Here is a 27,386-nt window from a genome sequence, read left to right as displayed (position 1 = left end):
TGGCAAAGGGTAATTTAATGTTTATCATAGATTGGTGGAGCGCGTGTGGTTAACCGACACATCGATTAGGTGATAATGTTAAGGGTACCAAGTTAATTTGCATGGTTATTCACATCTTGTTTGTGATCCTCGACATCCTAGTCACAAACTTGAGAGGGAACAATCAAGATTTAAACATGCCATTGAAAAGCTCAATGAATCTCAAAGGATCTAGGAGTTTCAATTCACTTAAGACCTAAAATTCTTTTTTGTTTTTCGTGGTGGAAATTGGTAAATCGTTATTTACCTACCTTCAAATATTTTATAGCTTGGATTATGGCATCCCTCTTACAAGTTATAAAATATTGTGTTAAGTCCTAGCCTTAATATTTCATATTGGGTGTTATATTAAGGACTTAAATCAACTAACTTGAATTTCTCCCATTGTAGATATCTGGTTCATACAACTATGATCTTCCCAAATCCCTTGAAACAAGCTTTTCTAATGAGGATGATGTCCCGTGGTTGGATCATGGAAATCATACTTCTCTTCCTCCACCTCCTCCATTATTCTCCCTAACCTACAAGTTCTTGAAAAGTTCAAGGTCACTCAATCCCTATTGGCAAGCAATGTCTACATGTGCTCACATCTTGGAGATGAAGTCACATATTGACAAGCTGGGAAAGTTAGGTGTCGAAGTCTCGAAGAAGTTGGCTATTGACTGGGTTCTTCAGTCACTTCCTGATGACAAATCACGACATGAACCTTATTGATCTTACCTATTTGCTTGTTGTTGCTGAATCAGCAATGATTTGGAGCACTGGTAAAGCAAATTTAATTGGAAGATCTGCTTCCCAAACTTTCATGGACATTGACAATGGAAACATTGGGAGTCCAGACAAGTCTTCTCTTCCCAATGGAAAGGGATCGACCATAGTCAACTTGGTTGAATAAAATGGTAAAGAGAAAGGCTAAGTCTGAGATAGTCTTATGTACCATTCCCAAAGAGTTCATATGTTTCTTTTGCCAAAGGAAGGGGCATTAGTTGCGAAGCTGCCCTATTTACCTGAAAGATGATAAGGATGGTAAAGTCAAAAAGTTTAACTCTACTTCGGGTAAAGTCCACTATCTAACTCTATTAAGGGTGCGTTTGGTACAAAGAAATGAAATTATAGCAGAGAATGGAAATGCAGAGAAAGGGAATTATGTTGAGGAAAACGAATTGATTCCACTGTTTGGTACAACAGAGAGTTCATCGGAGAGATATACTTGAGAATCAATTCTCTTGTTTGGTTGTAATAAACAATGAAATGGAAATTAAATTTTTACCATGTTTATTTTTAAACAACATTTTTTATAATTAATCAATCAACGTAATAACAGTAAGCTAACAAAGCAAGAATAAGGGATTACATAGATGATACATGTCCGAGCCAAATTGATTTCTATGCCCTTGTTAAATGAATCTAATGAAAAGAATGCAAAAGTAATGAAAAGGGATTACATAGACGATACAAGTATGGAAGTCTTGAACACTTTGTCGAAACCAACACCAACAACACACCAAATTACCAGGATCTTCAAACGAACACCAGGTGCAAAAATGTCCAAAATATGAGAAGCATAAAAAACTACCAGGGTGTACAAGGAATGACGTGAAACTTGAATTAAACAGCACCCAAAAAGCAATATCCCTTTGAAGCAAAATCTCAACAGGTAGTATGTAGACCCAAGGGTAAAAAGGTCATATCTTGAAAAACTTAAGTTGTCATGTTTGTTTTCTTTAGCTTTGACTTTTTGAGGGATGGATAACAATTTTAGTTTAGTTAATTACTTACAATGGAATAGTTCTTTGTTAACTTTTTTCATGGATAGGAAGAGACCAAACGAAAATTCAAATTAATTGAAGTTCCCAAAAAAACCGGGTCCAGTTTCGCACAGCAAACTAAAATCGAATTAATATGAACGTAAGCAAAGATACTTGATTCAATTTCGCAAATCAAGAATTACAAGCACAACATGAATTGAACTTAAAATGAGATTCAATAAAGTGATTAATACATCAAATTGGACATTTGTTGAAAATCAACCAAGAAGAAGAAACAAAAAACAAGATTTTGGTAGGGCAAAGCGTATGATACCTGTATGTAAGGTAGGAACTGAAGACGGAAGAGAAGAACTAGGCCGATTCATAAACGATTGCATGAGATACCCGAATAACGATTATTAGAAGCCCAATTAGAACTTGGGATTGCAGTTGGTAGGGCTCGAAGTCGGGGCTTCTTATTTCTTCGCCTTTTTTTTTCTATTTCTCAGAGAGTTGGCTTTTCTTTTTCTCACCTTTTCTCTATTATTTATAGAGAATTATTTTGATGGAAATGGAATTGATTCTTTTCTATTTCTCTCCATATTTAATACAAACCAAACAAGAGAAATGGAATTGATTCCATTTCTCTCCTCTAAATTCTCTGTACCAAACACCCCCTAAGCTCCTATTTTGAGATTCTTATTACATGATGTGACTAGGTCGCATTTTGATGGTTAAGAATCAAAGAAAAGAGAGGAAACTTAAAGGAAGAATATGCTAATTCTAATTGCAAAAATGAATTTCAATCGCATGGTTCGGTGATCAAAATTTTGAGCTGTTGCTTAAGAGTTGTGATATTTTGCCTAGGAATAAATAACAACATTGTTTTCATATGCATTTGCATTGTAAGGATAAGTTTTTTCCACAATTTTAAAATAAAAAGAAATTTTTTTGATTTTATTTATTTTAAATATCCTTACAATGGCATTTGTGAAAAATTGTTGTTTATATGATTCCATTGATAGCAATATTGGAAAATGGATTTGATTCTTTCGTTTGTCGTAGTGTCATAATTTACCAAATAAGGAAAGATTCTCATCACCCAAGTTTCAGTTGGATAGAAACTTGGAATCATGCAACTTGTATTGTATGATATTGGAAAATGGATTTGATTCTTTCGTTTGTCGTAGTGTCATAATTTACCAAATAATGAAAGATTCTCATCACCCAAGTTTCAGTTGGATAGAAACTTGGAATCATGCAACTTGTATTGTATGATGAATCAAAATTTTTCATCTTTGGAAAATTAAGACTAATTTCTAATTCACATGCTCGTGTGAGTCAAGTGAATGACTATAGGACTGGGTACACTTGGTTGTGCACTAGTCAGGTCCACCACAAAGATCGATAAGGCTATTATTCATGATTTACTAAAGTTTAGTGAATATGGTTATACTTACAAATTTAAGTGTAATTCGGAAACATTGGAAAAGTTTCAATGTAAGGCAGAACGAATAAGAAGAATCAAATTAGGTAGAAAGATAAAAGTTTCTCCAATCTGAAAAGATGGGAGAGTACTTGAGTATCTTATTTTGTGATTATCTTAGTGATTAAGAACCATATCACAATTAATCCTCTAAGGACATCTTAGTGCATTTGCTTGACTAAGAAGAGGAATCGTGAATTGTTGAATTGGTTAAATAAAAAAGATAAGTAATACTTCGTTTCGAAATTGAGTCTTAGAGTAATACTCCAAGATTGTAACTTGAGTGACATAATCTTAGGAATGTTTAAAACACTTATCAAATGTAGAGTAAAATGTTCTCTACTCTTGTACATTTGAAATTGGTGAGTTGTGAAGTTTTGGATGTGTTTTCTTGATAAGAATCCGCACTAACTATTGAATATTTGCTTTGTCAAGGAATGGTTCTTGACAAGAGAATCTTATATGTCAAGAGGTTAGTAGGAGTCTTAATGATCTTGAAAATGGGTCTCAAGAACTAATCAAGAATAAAACCTATTGTTTATCACTAGCATACGACTTGAGGTTTATAGCCTATCGTGTTGACATATTCTTGTTTCTGTGCCCATTCCAGTTAAAGTTGACTGTGCATGTGAGTTCTATGAGTTCTCAATTGTTTGCATAACTACCTGGAAGCAATGGTAGGCCTTGTACTACCGGGTGGCAGGAAGTTAAGATTAAACAAGTTTAGTCCATATAGTTTGGATTTGTCACTAACCTTGTCTTGTGATTATGGTTATGACAAATTTACATGGATAGGAGCACATGCACCATAAAAATCTATGTGTCATAAGGTTTCTCTCCGATTCATGAAAATGATGGTGAGGAAACGCTTTCACTAAGTAGATTTTAAGTAGATAGCAGTTGTGATATTTGCATTCTCAAAGTCGTTAGTGGAGCATGTGTGGTTAACCAGCACACTAACATGGACTTGCAAGAAATGGCAAAGGTCTAAACCATTGAGACTATGATTACAGCATTCCTTTTCATAGTTCTAAAAAGTTTTTAGACACATGTGAGCTATCTAAGAAAAGGTGTATGATTTTGATAAAGTCTTATCAAAGCAGCTCATATTAGAAATCTGAAATTTGGTAAGAAAGTCAATAAAGTATTGATTTCTAGAAGTCCTCCTGATTTCTGAATACATGTCAAAGCTAGTGGGAGCATAAGTGTTATGCTAATAATTATCATGTTAGTGGGAGCATGATTATTATGTTTAGTATTGCAAGTTAGCAATGTTAATTATAGAAAACAAAAAGGGTTTCAATTCGTGAAGTTGCAGGGGTTGAAAAGTTATTTGCTATAATTAAGGGAGAGTAAATTATACTTCATTCCAATTCTAAAAGCTTAGATTGTGAGTTTTTAATCAAATTTAGTCATAATTACATTATTTGCTTTCTAAAATTCAATTATGATTACAGCATCCCTTTTCATAATCTGAATTATGAGAACATGGCAAATAGAAATAGAAATATTATAGCAAAAGACTGGTCTAGTATCATGTATTTATGTGAGACAACTTGAATCATATCCCATATGCTTCAGATATAGGATCGATTACATGTGCTGTAATATTCATCTGATATAGATTTTTCCAAATGCCTGGGGCATTAAACGGGAAAAAGTACTAGAACTGGATATGACTAAAATGATTAAGCAATTGTCGAGGACAATCTGAGGTTTACCAAAGATTGGTTGCTCAAGGACAATTGGAAGTATAGTGTTAATTTTGGAAGGACCATATTGACATATTCTGAAAGGAGGCAACTCTTGTTTAGAAGTGATAGTCAAAATGGGAATGTGGAAATATTTCAGTAAATGGCAAAGAATCTTGTATTACTACCTTTGCGGTAAGGATTTGGGATTGTGAAATGAGAATCATTAGAATCATGTCCAATTGGTCTATTTCAGAAATTAAGGATCCTAGATAAACATAGTGTGCTTACTTGGAGTATGGCATAACTATTGTTTCAACAAACATAGTGTGCATGCTTGGAGCATGGCATGACTATAGTTTCAGTTCAAGTATTAAGTTGATTATCTGAAACATTATGCAATGAATAATGTGTAATCAATATGGTGATTAAATAAAAAGTGTTTTATTTATATTCATAAGTTCTGAGACCATATTGGATTCAATTATTCTTATGTTTCACTTTGCATGTTTTGACTTCCCGAATAACTAGGTTATTCAAACTCTCCACAGTCAATCATACTTTGGAAGTAGGTATGAATCAAGACTGTCATGAATTGGGCTTGTAGATGTCTAAAGTGTTTAGACATAGCAAAAGTTGCCGCAACATTCATGAGTGCTCCTGGAATGAGATTCGAGTATTGGATTAAACCCACACTCATTTGACTCACTTCATGGATTTTATCACGAATGATCATGAGACGATAATATCTTATATTTTGCAAACCTAGAGATATGAGTTGTTGACTGTGAGTTGGTTGTACATTGATTGTACGAAAACACATCAGCAACATGATGTTATAAAACGTGCATTTGTGTATGATTCAACAAGTAGTTAGTACAAGCATATGAGTCGAAGTTTATCCATTCCTTTTACCCTTGGAGGGATAAAAGCGATATCTGTGGGCCCCTTGATGATTTAGTGATGAAAAACGTAAGTGCTCGGCCGGGCCTGGACTGATTTGATTTGTTCAATTAGTCAGTCGTCATAAATCGAAAATCGAGAAACAACAAATGGATAGAGAGAATGATTATAATCCATGTCTCAGCCCATATGATATCTAGAATGGAGGAATATATGATCCCTTATCTAATGGACATGTCATTGACTAGGTTAGAGTTCGACAACGGATTTTAAGAGCTACGATTGCTAGTCGGGATTTTGGAGTCGTATTTGCAATAATAGTTTTAGACTTATCCAAGTGGGAGACTGTTGGATTAGATGTCTAAGCCAATAACTATTATTGGTATGTACTCGACCCGAGAGTAGCATGGTCCATTTGGGTTGCATATCATCAGGACAATTTGTTAGGATGGACTCCTGAGAGAAAAGTTATATATGATTTATTAATATATTATAAGTTATAATATATTAATATGAAATCATATGTTTTAATTAGTATTGATCAAGAATTAATTTGGAATTAATTTAGTGATCAAAAGAGACTAATTAAATCTATGGGGACTAATTATGATAATTAGTTATATTTATATATGTTGGGCTTATGATCCATGTTGGACCAAGTTTATGTATGGATACATAAAGAGTTGGGTCACATGAACCATGGATCATAAATCCATGGGTATGGATTTGGGTTATACCCATGACCCTTGAAATCCAACATATAAATATATGCTCTTAACCTAAAAACGCCTACATGCTTATTCTTGGAGTTCATGGGTGTTTTTGGGTGCATGAAATTCTCTCTCAAGTTCCACCTTTGTCCATGATGTATTGTGACTTCATTTGAGGCTTCCATACTATTGGGGCTAAGCTCTTTAAGTCCAAATTCATCAAGATCTACCAGCTACACAAAGAGGTAAACTTCTAACTAGTATTTTATGTAGTTTATATCATTTGTATGCTAGTTGTAGGCTTAAAGCTTTGGAAACCATTTGGATGTATAATTAGTGAAAACATAGATCCAAAGCTTCTAGGGTTGTATGTGCGCCATAGGATGTTGTAGTATACAAAACCCAACAGATGGATGATGGACAATTAGTGTTCATGACGCGCCACTTGTACATCATGACGCTCCACTATGACACAAGGTGCTCCATCATGTGTGTTGTTGATGCTCATGGGTTGTATGACATGGAAGAATGTTCCAGAAGATGTTGCATGGCGGGATATGATTGGTTGTCACATTTCATCTGCCTATGAGCCAATAGGGTTGGCCCATTAGGGTTTTAGGTGTGATCCCTTAAATATAAATAGACTCATATCTCCATCATTATGAGTGCGCATAAATTTCAAAAGAGTAATCATTGTAAGGTTGAGAGCACTCCTTTGGAGCAGTTAGTAAGCAAGATAGATACTTTTTTTAGAGCTCAAATGAGGTGTAACCTTTGTGTGATTGTAATTGTTCTTGGAAGTTAATAAAATTCTCTCTCTCTCTCTCTCTCTCTCCCTCTCTCTCTCTCTCTCTCTCTCTCTCTCTCTCTCTCTTTCTCTCTCTCTCCTATAGATGTAGGCCACCTTGATCAAACCACGTTAAATATTGTGATCAATTGATTTACACTTTCAGAAGTTTTACTTTCGCAAGGAGTAAATTACATGAATGGTCCCTATGGTTTGGCTTAATTTGCGCGTTTTATCCTTAACTTATTATTATAACTCAAAAGGTCCACACTATTTGTTTTTGTTGCGCACTTAGTCCCTGTCTTATCTAAAAAGACTATTTTGCCCTTAATTTTTTTTTAAATTTATTTAAACAATGTGAGGTAAGTAAGGTAAGATAATGTGAGGTGGAGTGGGGTTCAAGCTGTACTTATTAAATAAATTAAAAAACAATGGCAAAATAGTCTTTTTAGGTAAAATAATGACCAAACAGTAAGGACCTTCCGAGTTAAAAAAACAAGTTAGAGATCAAATGTGCAAATTACCCTAAACCATAGGGACCATTCGTATAATTTACTCTTACACAGGTTCACCAAAGTTTGTTCTCATGGAACAAAAACAACATTAAATCCAAAAGCATATATATATATATATATATATATATATATATATATATATATATATATATATATATATATATATATATATATATATATATATATATATATATATATATATATATATATATATATATATGACCCCACTATAATTAAACACATTCAGATTAGTCAAAAGAAACACATAAACAACATTAAATCTAAAAGCAAAGTGTTGCTTACGATTTTAATATTTGCATGTACATTGATACAATAATTTAACGATTACTCTACACACATACTAAAAAGCAAGATACAAGAGTTGTTTACGATATATATATATATATATATATATATATATATATATATATATATATATATATATATATATATATATATATATATATATATATATATATATATATATATATATATATATATATAGAGAGAGAGAGAGAGAGAGAGAGAGAGAGAGAGAGAGAGAGAGAGAGAGAGAGAGTTAGGTTCAAATGTTTTTAGCAACTATTGTGTGCCTAAATGCACCAATGAGAATTCAAAAAATAATAAATAATTAACTAAATCATTAAAGGGTATTTTGGACCTTTTATACTTTATTTAAGGAAATTATTTAATTGAAATAATTCAATTAAGGAAATAAACTAATCATCCAATTAAGGAATTAAACTAAATATATTTGACCTAGTTATGTTTGTGGCTGAACACTTCATCATCGGCATCAACACCATCACTATCAACCTAGTTATGTTGTTGCTGCCTTCCGTTCGTTCTTCCCTTGCTTCGATCGAGTTCCTTTCGTCCCCGATCAAATGGAGACGAGAATCAGAGATGCTTTCTCTCTCCTTGCAATAGATCGAAAAAGCATCGGATTTCTTAAAATGCCTGCGAGCCTTCGTGCTTCATTCTTTCCTGTCGGCGCTACTTTCATTCGTTCCTTCTTTACCCGATCAAACAAAAACACAGGACATAAAAAGCCCTAATTTCTATTAGGTCACCATGGTTTGAGAAATCATATTCGTTCCTTCTTTACCCAATTAGGTCACCAGGGTTTGATGACTCCGACCCGGTTGAATTCCAATCCGATTCGCAATTGGGGAACTAGTAACGGATTAGGGTTGGCTAAATTGAATTCTTCCTCGTTTTCTTCGTCTTCTTTGTTGAGTTTAGATCAACGAGGGTTAACAGATAGGGAGATGGGGATTGGGCCGGCGTTTGTTTTTGTCGTTGATTGTAGTTCAAGTGAGGATGAACTTCAAGCACTTAAGAATGAGTTGCTGTTGATTGTTGCACAGTTGCTGGAAAATGCCATGTTCGGGCTGATTGTTTTTGATTCAATGGTGAGAGTGTATGATCTTGGGTTTACTGAGTGTTTACGGGTGGTTGTCTTACATGGTGAACGCAAGCCTTCTTCTAGCCAGGTATTCCAAATTCGTTTCTTTTCTGTTCATTTTCATCTTCTTCTTTATCTTGCTGTGAATTATGAATACGTACTCTAGTGTTTACTGGGAATGAATGGATATGCGTGTTGATGATTCAATCACAACTATTGAATTTTTTATTCAATCACAGCTCTTGAATTATGTAATGAATTCTATTAGAATTTATTTTATATAGATGTATTCTGTTAGAATGTTTGAGAATAATTGTCAACAACAAGTACATTCTGTCAGAATTTATAGTTTTTATTCTCTTAGAATGCATTGAATTTTTTAATTTTTGAAACTTGATTATGTTTTCTTTGTGGATTTAGGTTTTGAAGAGGCTAACATTGATGTGGAGAAGGAAGAAAAAATAACATTGATGTGTATTATACCAGAATGTGTTATGCTACAATATATAAAGTGTTGCTAAAAAATAATATTCTATTAGAATAAATTAGTGTTTTTGTTAGATTGTGATGTTTTTTTTTCTTTTTTCTTTCAAAATGTTGTTATTATTCAATGAATCATAATCATACAATGTAATTATCTGGATATTATTAGTTCAAGAATTGATTTTATGTATTATTTTTAGAAATTTATTTACTAGTTTATGGTTGGCATTCTGTCATTCTGACAGAATATAATCGACAAATATATTTACTAGTTTATAGTTAATATTCTACCATTCTGATAGAATAAATTCGAATTTCTAATTTTGAATTAATTTAAAATATTCAGATTTTTAAAAATAAAGGAATTAATTATCCCTAAAAATCCGAAAATTTTCTTTTTTAATATAGGTTAATTGACTAAAATGTCCTTATGCTGAAATTTGTGTGATTATATGGTATATGTTATCCTATTCTACTATCATAAACACTCAGATCATTACCTTTGATTATATTCCATCCGATAGTCCAGATCTATGGATTTTTGCACACAATAGTGATATATTTTTATAGTGGATTCTGACACACAAAATAACCTAACTATATATATATATGTATATATATATATATATATATATATATATATATATATATATATATATATATATAGAGAGAGAGAGAGAGAGAGAGAGAGAAAGAGAGAGAGAGAGAGTTAGGTTCAAATATTTTCACTATCTATTGTGTGCCCGTATAATTGATTCTGGACCAATCATTTTAGTTATTTTAAGAAAGTAATTAATGCATATTAAATGCTAAAGATGTAATTAATACCTATTATATCTTCAACATGTAATATGCATTAATTACTTTCTTAAAATAACTAAAATGATTGGTCCAGAATCAATCATACGGGCACACAATAGATAGTGAAAACAAAATAACTTAACCCTATATATATATATATATATATATATATATATATATATATATATATATATATATATATATATATATATATGCACATTAATCTAATAATTTTATAGTGTTTTATACAGTATAAATACAATTAAAAATATATGTTTACAAGAATAATACATAGACACTTTGTTGTCAGTTGTTATCCACTTCTCAACCCAACAATTCTTTATAGACATCAATCATAAAATCAGCAAGTGTAAAATCCAATCACACAACACTTTCACCCGTTGCTTGTCTTTATTTATCACTGCAGAGAAAAAAAAGATATAAAAAATAAAAATCTTAAAACAAATTTAATTATCATGTTCAACATTTATTAACACCCATCATATAAGTTTTACACGTGTTTCTTGTTGGACGAGTTAATCTTTTCCATCGCCATCTTTTCAAACAAGCTTCCATCATAAACAGCTTTAATCGTTTCCTTTCTTAATAATCCATCTTTGTCCTTGCCCAGGAAATACAAGATCTTCCATTCTGATAGGCCTCCGATCCTACAGATATACTAATTAATACCTTATTAAATAAATAATAGAATTAATATTTTATTCAAGAAACCATATGCATGATCGATGATTACCATCCTGCATAGTCCTTAGGTTCCCGGTTTCCTTTGATAAATTTGTCCAGTTCATCTGAAGTCAAGGCATCTGAATTCGTGTGTGCATACTTGTGAAATATCTCCTCAAACTTGGAAGGAACAAACCTTAAACATATATAACATGTAAGTGTAAGTGAATCTTTACTACATTTGTGGAAGAATGTTTTATTTATTTATTTGACAAATTAAAACCTAACTGTACCTTCCATGAGTGTCGTAGACTCCTGAATCACTTCCATGTTTGGCCAAATGTATGTTTTTTATTTCAATCGGGAAAAGTAGATTAGGAAACTTCTTTCCCTGCTTCCAAAAAAAACACAACAATAATCATTGTTTGAATGTTTGCGTATGCGTATACTTCTAATCTTGCTCTTACTTAAAGTATCAATCTTTGATACTTGAACTCATGCAGAATGCTACTAAACTTTCCTAGTGATATATATATATATATATATATATATATATATATATATATATATATATATATATATATATATATATATATATATATATATATATATATATATATATATATATATATATATATATATATATATATATATATATATATATATATATATATATATATATGTCTTTTCAAAAAAATATAGTATTTAATTTCATTAGTAATATTAAATTTCTTTGGACTAATGATTACCTGATCATCTCATCTTAAAAATTAAAAGTATCAATTTTTTTACATACATGTGTATATATAATTTAATGATAGTTGTAATTAAACCATGTAAATCATGAAAACACGTAGAAGAACGGAGATTAGATTAGATACATACTGGACGAGTTTTGCCACTAAGACCCATATTGATGAAGAGGGCAGCAACTGACGATAACAGAATACCACTCCCAATTGCTCGAAACCCTAAAATGTACATACCAAAAACCCTATTAGATGGATGAAGTTCGAAAACCAGTTAAATTATCAAAGCCAACAAAAGCAAAGCGGAATTGGCGATCAGTTGTTGATGAAGATCAAGCAGAGTTTCAAATCATTACAGAACTGAAAATGAGTATCGAGATTTTGAGGAAAATCAAACGAACGAACCTTGAAAAGTTTCCCATGGGTAAATCACACCATCATTGTTACGATCAAAGAATGCAACGTGTTTCTGTAACACGTTTTGATCACTCTCGATTGCTGCATTCATTTACGAACCACCAATTGATTATTGATCAGATAAGCATAACATCAAGCAGAAATCAAGATTGAAAATCGAATATGATACCTTCAGCTCCAGCCATAACTGGATTGATGCTTTTCTTAATTATTACTCCTGAATTGCGTATACACTGATTGCAGAAGTATGTGTCTATGAAGAGAATAGTTGTGTGAAATGTGAAGGAAGTTATAGAATCCAAGAGAAGGGTGTAGAGGCTTTTATAATGGGGCTCATGAATGGCCCAATTTCAAGAAAATTCCTGGTTCTTATGTTGGATGAAGTAAAAGGAACAAAATTTTGTAATCTTGCCTCATAAGATTTATTAAAGTCGTGAAGTTGACATAAATAAAAGTTATTCGTCTTGTTTCTTAGTCTTAGAATATAAAGAAAAAGACATTGTAACGCATTGAAGGTCTAAATGGTCCTTAAATTTTTTTTGGGCATTTTGTGGACATAAATGAATGTCGGGGACTGCTTTTTTGAAATAAAAAAGAAGCTCTTGACATAATTTTTAAAAAGATTCTCTTAATAACTAGATGACAATAAATTTTATAAACAATCAGAGGACAAGTACTTGTTATTATTTAAAAAAGAAAATGATTTATATAGAAAATGAGCTCCAAAATATTGTAGTTAGTTTAAAAAAAAAAAAGTAGAAGAAATGAAGTAAGTTTAACAAAAAGGATTTATATAGAAAATGAGTTTCATAGTATCTCAGTTAGTTTAACAAAAAAAAAGATGTATATAAAAAAGGAGTTTTTAAGTTAGTTTATAAAAAAAAAGTATAAAAAAGAGGTTATAAAGCTATGATTCAAACGCAAACCGTTTTGAGGGAAATCATAGAACCTAACCGGTGAAACTATTCAAGTGATTATTTTTTATTTTCAAAAACTAGTATAGTGCCCATGCTCCGCATGGATCTGAATGATTTTTGTTTTTTATTAAGTTTGTGTGCAGCTAGTGATGGTAAAACAAGAATATGCAAAAAATGATCGTTCATATTAAAAAAATCGGTACATGGTGAAAAATAGTTTGCATAACAAAAGCATACATAGGATATTTAAAAGAAAATGACTAAGATTTGATGAGCTTCTTGTTGATTATTTTCCTCCTCCACCATCCCATCCACTTCCATCATTTGTACTTACAATACCGAATCCCTTCCTATCCAGATACAATCAGTGTAAGAATCACTAAAATATTCCATTCAAATACACAAAACTGATCTGACAATAAAAAAACATGTTTAATACAAATTGTTTAATAATTACAACATAAGGACACAAAAGTAATCAAGCTTAGTAGAAAGTCTAAACAGAAAAAATAAAAATAAAAAATGACATTGTGCTGTAGAAAATAACTAAAAGTAGAGATTGTCATCGTTCTAACTTCTAACGAATTCAACATTCCTGAAAACTCAAAATAAGATGTCATTGAGATAATTCTGGTCTATTTTCATTATTTAAAATCTCTTGATCTAACTAAAAATGGTAAAAATTAACAGTTTTCCTATTTATCTTATGGTACTGGTTTTCAAGACAACATAAAACACAAATGACAGTAAAAAAATGTTGATAAAATAATGTATATTCCATGATGGGTGATGAATCCCAATTTATGCCTGCAATAAGTATTAGACAATTTATTTATATACACAATCAAACATCTAGAAAAGAAAGAAAAAAAAAGGACAGGAAACTGATGGAAATTTAGCATATATTTACATCACGGAGGCTTTTTAATCCAAACATCTGAAGGGTATTGTTCGGAATAGGGTATATGCCATGTGGCAAGGTGTCTACAACTCTGGAAAATTCCCAAGAAAAAACTTCTTTAAGTGCAAACATATAGTTTTTGCTGCTTCCATTATTACGTTCAGAAACCATGTATGCTGAAGATGAACCACTTTCTGCAACTTCACAACCAACAATCACTTCAACAAATGATAGGGAAAAACTTGCCTTGATTCTCCTATATTTTGATAACATATTAGTAACTTTAATTTGAAGAAAAAAAGATATATTTTAATAAGTATTGGCCATCTACAACCTGTAATTCAACATTCCATTTTAATTTTTACTAATCTGGAATGGAATTGTTGTTTTCTTTGATCTCAATTTGAGTTTATAGCTAGATTTAAGTTATATTGGTCGAGTCCTTTACCATTTTTATGTCCTCAAGTCGTTGCAAGTTGAGAGCTTCTCTTCTTCTTATAACTATAAAAAAAATAGGTATTAGTTGATGAGAAACTACACAAAATTTAACATGAAAATTAGATTTTCCATTCCACTCCTTGATGGAGGAAGCCATACTGAAATTAGAGCAGGAAAAGAAATTCATTTAAGTTGTGTTGGGATTGATGATGTTGGTACTTATTAAAAGAAATTATTTACAAACACCAAAAGAGAAAATTACAAAAATACCCTTGTTCTAGTTACAAAATCTCTATCACAATAAACATTTACCTACACTACATTCATGATACCAGGAGTAATTGACCCAAATTGAAGTGGAAATGCCCTAGAAGCATTTGCAGCTCCTGAACTTAATATTAAAGAGAATCAGTAGACAACAGAATTACAAAAATACACTTGTTCTAATTATAATTTTACAATCACTTCCATTATACCTTTTGTTGGAGTTGAAGGAACAGTAATATCTGATATGCAAAAATTGCTTCTACAATTTCCTTCAAACCAAGGAAAATTGAGTAAAAATGGCTAAGATTTAAAAGAATTCAATGAAAGATATGATTTTGTTCACCTTATAGACAGCAAGACATCTAGGATAGCAAATTCATTCGAAGCTACATATGGTCTTGTTCAGATTCTTTGAAGAACATATGCTTGGATTAAATTAAGACCATTAAAAACCAAATAGCACCTCTTCCGCCTTCACCCTTGCCAACAACCACCACCGTATACCAGAGAAGACACCAAATGAAATTAGACCTGCAATAAATAAAGGGGAAACGAAACCCAAAAGCAAAACGCAAAAATGAAGAAATCGTGAGTCTAATCGACCCTATTCAACGTTTCTGTGCTGTCGGAACAACTCGAGCCGAAAATAGAAGGCTATAGTTCGATGAAAGATGAGGCACATATTAAACTCTGGTTGCCGTCTTCACTCGTCTTTGTTGCCTAGGCCGACGTGCCTCTTTGTTTTTCTTCGGTGCGTTAGGGTTTTGTGGAGGCTGACGCTTCTGATAGAAACGGGAACGGATCATCAACAATGAAAACACCCTACCTCAATCTTCTTCTGTGTTTTTAGCGGTTATTAAATGGAAGATGATTAGGCAGCATTGGAAGATGAGGCGGTGAAAGAAAGAGAAAAAAGACACGTATCTTGGTGGTGTCAGAAGCTGATGACGATGCCTACTCTAGCTGATGACTATGCCTACTCTAGCCCCAGCTAATCACGTAGAAATTGAAGAAACAGTAAACCAAAAAGAAGCCTGTGAAAAAAAAAGGGGAGCCGATAAAATCTTAAAAGTAGCCACAAAAAATTACCTCGGCTTAAAAATCACTGTAGACAACCCTTGAGGGAGCAAATTGTAAATTCAAGAAAGAACTGGGGCAATTTTGACAGACATGAAAGGCCAGACATAAATGAGCATAGATAAATAAACAAAGGACTAAATATGCCAACTTCTTAGGAATATTACTGTAGCTAAGCTGAGACATTTTTAATCTATAGTATAATAAATATATAAACGCTATATCAGCAAAAGAAAAAATAAACCGGCGCAAAGATTTGAACCCTGGTGGATTCGGATGGTCCTTGTGGTTTGGGGTTAGTTTCATGTTTGGTTCATAACTTAATGTTTTTAACTCGGACCATCCAAACAGTTGACGTTTGTTACCTGCCTGGTCCTAAGTTAACATTCCGTCCATTTCTCAGCTAGAATGGCCCATGTGCCTTGCACGATGGAGGTATTTTCGTCTATTTATAGCCCATGTGCCTTGCACGATGGAGGTATTTTCGTCTATTTATATTTCAATAGGTTTAATACTTCATAATTATTTTTCCTTTCTCATCCTTCCTCTATTTCTATCATTACTCTGTAATCGATCGATAAATAGGAAAGCAAAATTGCAACTACAATGGAATGTGATTGTGGATGTGAAACAATAATGCAAACATCGACCACAAAGAAGAGCCAAGAAAGGGAATTTTACGACTGCCCCAAAATGTTAGAATATTTTCTCATTTTTTGGTGTTTTTTTATTCGTAACCCTAGTTTTGTATCAGGGACATAGACATGGCTTTCTTTTTTGGGAGGATGAAGTAATGTTGGAGCATAAAGCTGGAATTGAAAATCGGAACTTGAAGGAGCTTCAAAGAGAAAATCAAACATTGAAGTTATGCTTAATATTGAGTTGGGTTCTGTTTTGAGGAATTATTGTGTACAAGTTGTAACTAGAATGTAATAGCTTTATTATATGTGTTTTATGGTTTGGTATTAGGCTATGTAGTAGTGTTTTTTGTAATGAACCTGTTTTAGATCAATTAAAATGGTGTTATGGTGTTTACTTGTGATATACAATTGTTTTGGTTAATAAATGTTTAATACTAAGTTTCTATTATCATCCCATAACACAACCATAACATAAGAATCAAAATGACTAAAACATAACCATGAAAAGTAACATAACCATTAATATCCATACTACAACCCTCATAAGTACCTAATCATGAATTACATAACTATTTGTAGTACCAAAACAATTACCAAAAGATCAGTGTACTACAACCATACCAATTACCTAAACATCAAATATACTTAACATTACATGAAAAGAAATCCAAAAAATAACCAAATTCCAATTCATATTGTTTCCTTCCCCTTCCATTTTGTTTTGCCCTTCCCTTTCCCTTTTGCCTTTCCACCATCACTACCAACATTTGGTCTTTGCCCTGTGTAGGTCCTTGCATTATGACCTATATTGTTACACTTGTTACATGTAACTGTCTTATAGGCTCTTAAGACCTTATTTCCTTTGACCAAATCCCCCATTTCCAAAGATGACTTCTTCCTTTTCTTTTTTTGGCCTACCTATTGTGGCATGGTGTTTTGGAGGCAACAAAGTAGTTGGGCAAGGAGATTTCATCCACCTCGTCCTTCCAATTATTGGTTCAATTTTAAAGGAATACATTTCCTTCAAGGTTGTTAACCAATAGCATGTATGAACAACGGTTTCAAGAATACCTACCTCTTTGTTGTTTTTCCTTATATCCCAATATGTAGCAACACTGTGTTTACATGGCATTCCAGTCAATTCCCACTTCCTGCATGAATATAGTTGCTGAATTGCATCAACAACACATTATGTCACACTCCAAACCTAGACGGCGTCATGAATCGTATCATAACAATATGTATAATAGTGATCAAAGTAAAACACAACTATTATAAATATAATTGAAAATTTTACATTGTTGTAAGAGTTGCATGTTTCAAAATCAATTGCAATATGATGATAAAAAGATTTGTTTGACGCCTTAACGTCCCATCCTCAAAAGCTTGTAATTACCTGCTTTAATGATTTTCTTATAATACAAGTAGTTTTGAAAAGTGTCAACAATTAAGTTGGTGAGTTCATCAGAGTTTGTATGAAGAATTGTGAGTCTTTCCTTGTAAAATGATAGTGTTTGTTTCCAAAAATCCAATATTTTCCTTAAAAATGGGTGTAGTCTTAGAAACCCTAAGACCGAAATGTACAAGTATTTTTAATACTTAAAATAGTAATATGTTGTTTAATCTTATATAAAATCATTTGAATGTATGTTTCCCGTAAATTAAATGTATCGCTGGTTTCCCCAAGTGAGTTATTATAACCGTGCTCAAAACATAGATGACATGTTACGACGTTCTTCAGGCGTCAGAATGTTAGACATTTGTCACCCCAAACCTGTCGGTCTAGCTGTTGCAAGCAATTTAATTGCAGGATTGTCAGTCCCGTATAGATCTATACATAAGTATCACCCTCTCTTACGGGAGATTCTAGTTATAAAACATGACTTTTGTACGTACTCTGGTAGGTACGATGAAGACTTTGACTCACAAAAATTGATCCAATGCGTTTACATTTTGTTGTAATGAAAACCCTTGTATGTTATAATTATTATTTTTTCCATGATAATAAAATAGTATAAAATAATTATATAATTCTTTTATATAATTATCCATCTTGTTCAAAAATGTCATAATAGTGTTAATGTTCCATCAACTATATTTATTATAGTTTAATATAATATTTGATTTGTACCTATATATATATATATATATATATATATATATATATATATATATATATATATATGTATGTATATATAGGTACAAGTCAAATATTATATTAAACTATAATAAGTATAGTTGATGGAACATTAACACTATTGTGACATTTTTGAACAAGACGGATAATTATATAAAAGAATTATATAATTATATATATATATATATATATATATATATATATATATATATATATATAAAGAGAGAGAGAGAGAGAGAGAGAGAGAGGCTAGCATGCTTAGATATTCATAAATAACATGTATTTTACATCTAGCACCAATAAATAGGTCATTAGTATGAAAATGTCCATTTTTCTAGTTTTTGACTTTTAACGCCACACACGGTAAATAGTGAAATATAACTATGTAAAACTAATTTTTACCTTTGTGATATTTAAGAGCATCTCCAATGGTAAACCTATCCTACCACTTAAAACTTTTGCCACCACCGTAGGGTGGTGGTTGCCGCCTCCTGTCGCCGTGTCAGGTGGCGGTGTGCTTTAACTGCGTTTGGACCTCGTTTGGGATGATTGGACAAGAATGGGCCTAATGAAACCCTAGTGGGCCCAATAAGGCCAAATGTGATCTAAAAGCCCAACCAATGAACTAATGGGCTAGTATTAGGTTGGAAAACCCTAATGGCTTAAAACCCTAATTTTGGGAATTGATCGGGACGTACACATAGGAATTATTTAATAAACTTGAAATATTAAATAATAATCATTGGCAAAAATTAACCTAAAGCAATACTAGATTAAGTCCTTAATGGGTTAAGTAGGAACACTTAACCCTAATTGCTATTTCATGTGAAAACCCTAATTTCACTTGGGCCTTCCTATTGGGCTTTGGCGATTGGAATATTGATGGGCTATCTAAGAACAAGTTAATGGACCAAAATAATTAGATGGGCTTTAGGATAAGGCCCATGTGAGGACTTGGGCCCAATTTTCCATAGATGGACCATAATTGGGCCCTTTATGATTATGTGATATTGGGCCATGGGAATTGGATTGGAATAATTGGATGGGCCTTAAGGAAATACCACGTAGAGGTCTGGGCCCAATTTGGAAAATTTGGCCATATGTTGGGCTTTGGCCCATTATTTGACTTTTGGGCCTTGTAGTGTGAGTTGGACCTTGGGCTTGGAACCCGATTATTAATTGGGTATTGTTTGATGTTGACAGTTCGGGAATTTGTCAACCAGCAGCTGGAGTTTTATCTGCGGGACTTCAGCAGTGCCAGGTGAGTTATCCTCACTATATTAAGGGGTCACCAAGGTCGGCCCATTGGATATGTTATCCTAGCAGTGTTAGATGTTGGGTATGAGTTAGCGATTTGTAGGACTACCTATGTTGTTATATGATTATCTACACGCCCAGTAGTTATGCTAAATGTTGATATGTTATGGGGGATGAGTTGATGTGATACTGCTTCGTGCAGTAACCAAGAAACCTGGGAGTATTCCAGATACAAGCTGTGGGCCCGATAGGCAATACAGACTCGTACTGTGGGCTCGGTGGCAATCCAGATGTGAGTTGTGGTCCCTGAAGGCAATACAGACTCACACTGTAGGCCCAATGGTAATCCAGTAGGTGGAGAATTCTAGATACGAGCTAAGGGAGACTCGTACTATGGGCTCGATGGCAATCCAGACTCACACTGTGGGCCCAGGGGTAATCCAGTTTGTAAAGCTATGGACCCATTACATGTTGTTTATGTTGGATTAATGTCTAAGTCCATAACTATAATTGGTAAGACTTGACCCGACCCGGCATGGTCCATTTGGGTTACATGGCACCATGCATTTTGATAGACTATAATGAGAGAAATAACACTTAAGGTTTGTTAATATATTATAAGTTCTAATATATTAATAAGTTTATTTAATTAATATTGATCAAGAATTAATTTGGAATTACTTAAGTGATCAAAAGGAGACTAATTAAATATATGGGTTGATTGTGTAAATCATTCATTCTTATATATGTGGGCTTATGATCCAAGATTCCTTATGTTGGACTAAGTCCATGGGGTGACCCATGGATACACCATGGAGGTTAAAATCCATGGAGCATAAGGAATGGGTAAAGTCATGAGTTACATGGTGTAACCCTAATAGCCACCATATAAAAGAATCCTATGGCTCAAGAAATCGTGCACTATGTGTGAGTGTGAGGGCTAAACGATTTCAAGGAGTGTTCTACATTTCTCTCAAGGTTATTCCAAAAGCAATTGGTGTTGTGTGAACCATTTGAGGTGTCACACTTGGGGCACTAGGCACTCAAGCTTCATGAAGACATTCTACATCAAAGAGGTATGTATTCTATCTTGTTATATTCATTTTTTTATAGCTTAGATTAGGATAATACCTTGGATGCTCATATTTGCATGTATAATAGAGAAAACATAGATCCAAGGTATTTAGGGTTGCATGTACACTTAGGAGTGTTAGAATGCTCAAAACCCTACAGTGGTATCAGAGACTAGGCTTGTTTTCTTGTTATACTTGCAATAGTAGCTGAAAAAATCGAGTTTTGATGTTGTCTGCCCAGCAGACTCGCCGAGTCCAAGGAAAAATGCATCCAACTCGCGAGTTGGTTCGTGCACTCGACGAGTTGGACCCCCAGACATCATATATTCGACTTTTTTTGGCTGGAATTGGACTAGGAACATTACCCTAAGATGTTTTTGGACTTATAAACTTATTTTTGATGTGGTAATGTTCATGCTAATCCAATTTCAAAGATAATTGTCAATAGATTCATGTTTTGTATTAGTTTAAACTAATTACATGAAAAAGTTTGATTTGAATTATCTTGTTCTTATGAGTTACTTAGATTAATAGAAAAGTTGAGTGAAATAGTTGTTTTCAATCCAAATTAATCTAAGAGTTGATTCTAAAATGTGTTTTTGTAACTTGTCCTCAATTTATATGAAAAGTCACATTTAAGTTTCATAAAACTCATAAAAGTTGGCAAAGGTTACAAAATGAAGAGTCTAGTTCTAATTAAATGGTTTTGTCCTCAAGTTATGGAGGACCAAGAGTCTCTTCATTAAATAATAAATAAAAAAAGTGTAACCTTAATTAATTCCATAAGTTATAAAATAAAGATAAGTTAATTCTTTTATTAGTTTAAAGTCTTCCATAACTTGTCCTCAAGTTATGGAACTTGAAGAGTTTTTGGATTAAAACTACTTTAAACACACAAGTTATGGAATTAATTAGTTTTGAATAGTTTCAAAACTTGCCCTCAAGTTTTGGAATTTGAAAAGTTTTCACTTATGAATATTTTAATTCCAAGTTAACCCTTAGAATTTTAAAAGTTAAAATTCAACCCTTATACTTTATAATATTATAAGTTAATAATATATATATATATATATATATATATATATGTATGTATAAGAGTAAAGTCAGTCTTACCGCTAGTAGGCCTCATTCACGAAGCCGGTCTATAAGGGGGGTATAAGGTTACTGCCTATAAAATGGCAGTTTAATGGGTGTCCACTCTCACCCACCGCTTCCTTGACTGGTGGAGGCTCATTAGCCGAACGGGTTTGACAGGACTATAATTCTCCCTTCATTAAAAGTATTAATGATAAATACTAAGTAACTAAACTCTTAATAATACCCAATCTTAATTACTTAGGAAAATGTGAATAAGGTGCTAATCCATGAAATTACACTTTGCACTTTGTTTAAGTCGGTTAGTGGAGCGTGTGTGGTTAATCGGCACACTAACTTGTAATTAACAAGGTAGACAAAGGGTAACTTAATGTTTATCATAGTATCGATGGAGCGTGTGTGGTTAACCGGCACATCGATTGAGGGGTAAACACTTAAGGGTACCAAGTAATTTGTATGGTTACTTCACACCTTGTTTTGTGATCCTCGGCATCCCAGTCATAAAACCTGAAGGGCACACTCGAGATTGAAACATTCCATTGAACAGTTCAATGAATCTCAAAAGATCTAGGAGTTTCAAAACCAATTAAAACCTAATAATACATTTCGTTTATCTTGGTGGAAACTGGTGAATCGTCATTCACCTACCTTCAAATATTTTATAGCTTGGATTACGGCATATATCTTCCAAGTTATAAAAGTATTGTGTTGGGTCCTAGCCTTAGTATTTCATATTGAGTGTTATATTAAGGACTTTAGATCAACTATCTTGAATATCTCCCAAAAGATGTCTGGTTTAGACATTTATGATCTTCCCAAATCTCTTGAAACAAGCTTTCCTAAATGAAGATGATGTCCCATGGGAATCATACTTCTTTCACCTCCTCCAATTATTCTCCCTAACCCAAAATTTTAAGGTTACTCAAGCCCTATTGGCAAGCAAAGGTCTATGTGTGATCACATCTTGGGGATGTAGTCACATATTGACAAGCTGGGAGAGTTGGGTGTCAAAGTCTTGAGAAAGTTGGTGGTTCAATCACTTTCTAAGTCTCATAGTGAGTTCCTTTAGGACCCCTATGAAACAGACTATGACAAGACCCTTAATGATCGTATCTATTTGCTAAGATCAACTTCCTAAAACTTGTGGACATTGACAATAATGACATTGGATATCCAGTAAAGTTCTCTCTTCCTAATGGAAAGGGATCGGCCATAGTCAACTCGGTTGACCAAATGGTAAAGAGAAAAAACTAAGTCTATGATAGTCCCGTGTACCATTACCAAAGGGTCCATATGTTTATATTGCCAAAGGAAGGGGCATTGGTTGCGAAGCTGCCAATTTTACCTAAGGATATTTGACTCTACGTCAGGTAAAGTCCACTATCTAACTCTACTAAGTTTCTATTATGAGATTCTTGATACATGATGTGACTGGGTCACATGTTGATGTTTTAAGAATCAAAGAAAAGTAAAGAAACTTAAAGAAAGAATATGTTGAATCTGATCGCGTAGATGGATTTCTATCGCATAGTTTGAAGATTGGATTCTTGAACTACTTCTTAGGAGTTATGAGATATTGCTTAGGAATAGATAACAACAAGTTTTCATATGGATTGTAAGGATAAGTTCTTACGCAAAGTTTTTTAAAATAAAAGGAAAATTTATGATTTTATTTATTTTAAAAATCCTTACAATGGCATCTGTGAAAATTTTTTGTTGCTTATAAGATTCCATTAATAGCGAGAGTGGAAATATGAAGTTAATTCTTTCATTTGTGGTAATGTCTAAATTTACCAAATAAGGAAAGATTCTCATCACCTAAGTTTCAATTGGACCGGAACTTGGAATCATGCAAGTTATATAGCATGATGAATGAGAAATTTCAAGCATTGGAAAAATTAAGACTAACTGCTTGTTCACATGGATATGTGAGTCAAGTAAAGGACTGAGGGATCGAGTACACATTCTTGTGCACTGATTAAGTCCACCACAAAAGATCGATAAGACTATTCGTCATAGTTTACTAAAGCTCAGTAAATATGATTATACTTACAAGCTTAAGTGTAACTCTGAGACATTGGAAAAGGTTCCAATGTATGGCAGAGCGAATAAGAAGAATCAAATTAGGCAGAAGGATAAAAGTTTCTCAAATCTGAAAAGATGGGAGAGTACTTTAGTATCAGTTTTGTGACCATCTTAATGATTAAGAAACCATAGCACAATTAGTTCTCTAAGGAAATCTTAGTGCATTCTTATGACTAAGAAGAGGAGCTTGAATTGTTGAAATGGTTAAATCAAGAAGATGAGTCATACTTCGTTCCAATACAAGTCTTAGAGTCATACTCCAAGATTGTAATTTGAGTGACATATCTTAAAGAAGGTTTAAAACACTTGTCAAATGTAAGAGTAAAAGTTTTCTACCCTTGTATATTTTAAATTGGTAAGTTGTGATATTTTGGATAAAACAAAGACCAATTTAGGACAATTGTGTGAAGTGTTTGTCTTGATTAGAATCCACACTATCTCTTGAATATCTGACAAGAAAGTCTTATATGTCAAGCGGACAGTGGGAGTCTTAAAGGTCTTGAAAGTCTCAAGAACTAATCAAGAATAAAACTTGAAGTTCTCACTAGCACACTACTTGAGGTTTATAACCTATCATGTTGACATATTCTGTGCCCATTCCAGTTAAAGTTGGCTTTGCATATGAGTTCTTAGAGTTCTCAATTGGTTGCACAACAACTTGGAAGCAATGGAAGGCCCTTGAGCTGCCAGGTGGCAAGAAATTAAGATTGAGTTCAGTCCATATGAGTTTGGATTTGTCATTATCCTTGTCTTGTGACTATGGCTTTGACAATTCACATGGATAAGAACACATACACTATTAAATCTAAGTGTCATAAGGTTTCTCTCCGATTCATGAAAATGATGGTGAGGAAACACTTTCACTAAGTAGATTTTAGCTAGATAGCAATTGTGATATTTGCATTCTCAAGTTGTTAGTGGAGCGTGTGTGGTTTACCGACACACTAACATGGACTTGTGAGAAGTGGCAAAGGTCAAAACAATCAAGACTATGATTACGACATCCCTTTTCATAGTTCTTGAAAGTGTTTAGACACACCTGTGAGCTATCTAAAAGAGGTGTATGATTTTGATAAAGTTTTATCAAAACAATCTAGTATCAGAAATCTGAACTTTGGTAAGAAAGTCAGCTAATTTCTGAGTACATGTCAAAGCTAGTGGGAGCATAAGTGTTATGCTAATAATCATCATGTTAGTGGGAGCATGATAATTATGATAAGTATTGCAAGTTCGCAATGTTAATTATAGAAAACAAAAGGTTTCAATTGGGAAAAAGTTGTGTTGCTATAATTAAGGGAGAGGAAATTATACTTCATCTCAAATCTAAAAGCTTAGATTGAGGTTTTAATCGTATTTAGTCAAGGATATATATATATATATATATATATATATATATATATATATATATATATATATATATGAATTTCATGTTGGAATGGCTCAACATAAGGAAATTCTATATATGAGTCCATTATTTGCGTTCTAAAATTCGATTAAGAGTACGACATCCCTTTTCATAATCTGATTTATGAGAACTTGGCAAATTGAAATGGAAATAGTATAGCAAAAGACTGGTTTAGTCTTTATGTGAGACATCATGAATCGTGTCCCATATGCTTCGGATATAGGATCGATTACATGTGCTATATTCATCCGTTCTAAAATTTTCCAAATGCATGGGCCATTAAGAAGGGAAAAGGTCTAGAATTGGATATGACTAAAAGGATTAAACAATTGTCAAGGACAATCTAAGGTTTACCAAAGATTGGGTGCTCAAGGACAGTTGGAAGTATAGTGATAATTCTGGAAGGACCATATTGACATAATCTGTAAGGAGGAAACTCTTGTTCAGAAGTGATAGTCAAAATGGAATATGGAAATGTTTCAAAGTTAGAAATTATTCAATCTGTGTAAGATTAGGAAACTTAATGCAAGAAGGATGTTTCCAAGGAGCTGATCTCCTTTGGAATGCTCTATAATGGTTGTTGTCAATTCTTTCTGACTTTGTGCATAATCATTACAAGAGGATCAATGCATATAAGTTTAGAATCTAACAAATTTAAGTAAATGGCATGAATTTGGAATTCTTGCATTTGCAGTAAGGATTTGGGACTATGAAAGAGGATCACTGGAGTTATGTTCAGTTGATCTAATTCATAAAGTGATGATCATAGAATAACATAGTATGCATACTTGGTGTATGGCATGACTAGTGTTTAGAAAAACATAGTGTACATGCTTGGAGCATGGGACAACTATTGTTTTAAATTCAAGAATAAAGTTGATAGCTGAAACAGTAAACAATGAATAATGTGTAATCATATGGTGATAAATAAAAGGTGTTTTATTTATGTTCATAGGTTTTGATACCATATTGGATTCGATTATTATTGTGTTTCAATTTGCATGTTTTGACTTCCAGAATAACTAGGTCATTGTTCTGATTGACTAAGTTATTCAAACCATCCACATTCGGTCATATGTTGGATGTAGATATGAATCAAGACTGTCATGGGTTGGCTTGTAGAGGTCTAAGATGTTGGACAAAGGGATACAACACTCATGAGTGCTCATAAGTTCTGAGTATTGGATTCAAACCGCGCTCATTGGAATCACTTCATGGATTTTATCACGAGTGATCATGAGACGATAATATCTTATATTCTTCAAACCTAGAGATATGATTTGTTACTATGAGTTGATAGTACATTGATTGCACGAAAACGCATTGGTAACTCGATGTTATAAAACGTGCCTTTGTGTATGATTCAACAAATAGTAGAACAAGCCATATGAGTCGAAGTTTATCCATTCCTTTTACCTTTGGGATAAAAGCGATATATGTGGGCCCCTCTATGATTTAATGATGACAAATGGAAGTGCTCGACCGGGCCAGGACTGATTTGATTTGTTCAATTAGTTAGTCGTCATAAATCAGAAATCGGGAAACAGCAAATGGACAGAGAAAATGATTATAATCCATGTCTCAGTCCATATGATATCTAGAATGGAGGAATATATGATCCCTTATCTAATGGACAAGTCATTGACAAAGGTCAGAGTTTATCTACAAGGTC

At 33.0% G+C, this 27,386-nt stretch overlaps 1 protein-coding gene across 1 annotated transcript; it reads right to left on the bottom strand.

Moving 5' to 3' along the window:
* Positions 1-10,784: 10,784 nt before the first annotated feature.
* Positions 10,785-12,750, bottom strand: LOC111915838 (probable peroxygenase 4). The gene is made up of 7 exons (XM_023911475.3): positions 12,591-12,750; positions 12,410-12,502; positions 12,141-12,226; positions 11,549-11,646; positions 11,326-11,451; positions 11,087-11,239; positions 10,785-10,992 (listed from the first exon to the last, which is right to left on the bottom strand). Exons 1-7 carry the CDS (start codon positions 12,604-12,606, stop codon positions 10,983-10,985), a joined length of 582 nt encoding a protein of 193 aa, XP_023767243.1. The 5' UTR covers positions 12,607-12,750; the 3' UTR covers positions 10,785-10,982.
* Between the last annotated feature and the right edge of the window lie 14,636 nt (positions 12,751-27,386).

Source organism: Lactuca sativa, chromosome 4 (genome assembly GCF_002870075.4).
Source record: "Lactuca sativa cultivar Salinas chromosome 4, Lsat_Salinas_v11, whole genome shotgun sequence".
NCBI lineage: Eukaryota > Viridiplantae > Streptophyta > Magnoliopsida > Asterales > Asteraceae > Lactuca > Lactuca sativa.
Note: the sequence above shows the minus strand (reverse complement) of the source record. Positions and strands in the feature narration are given on the sequence as shown.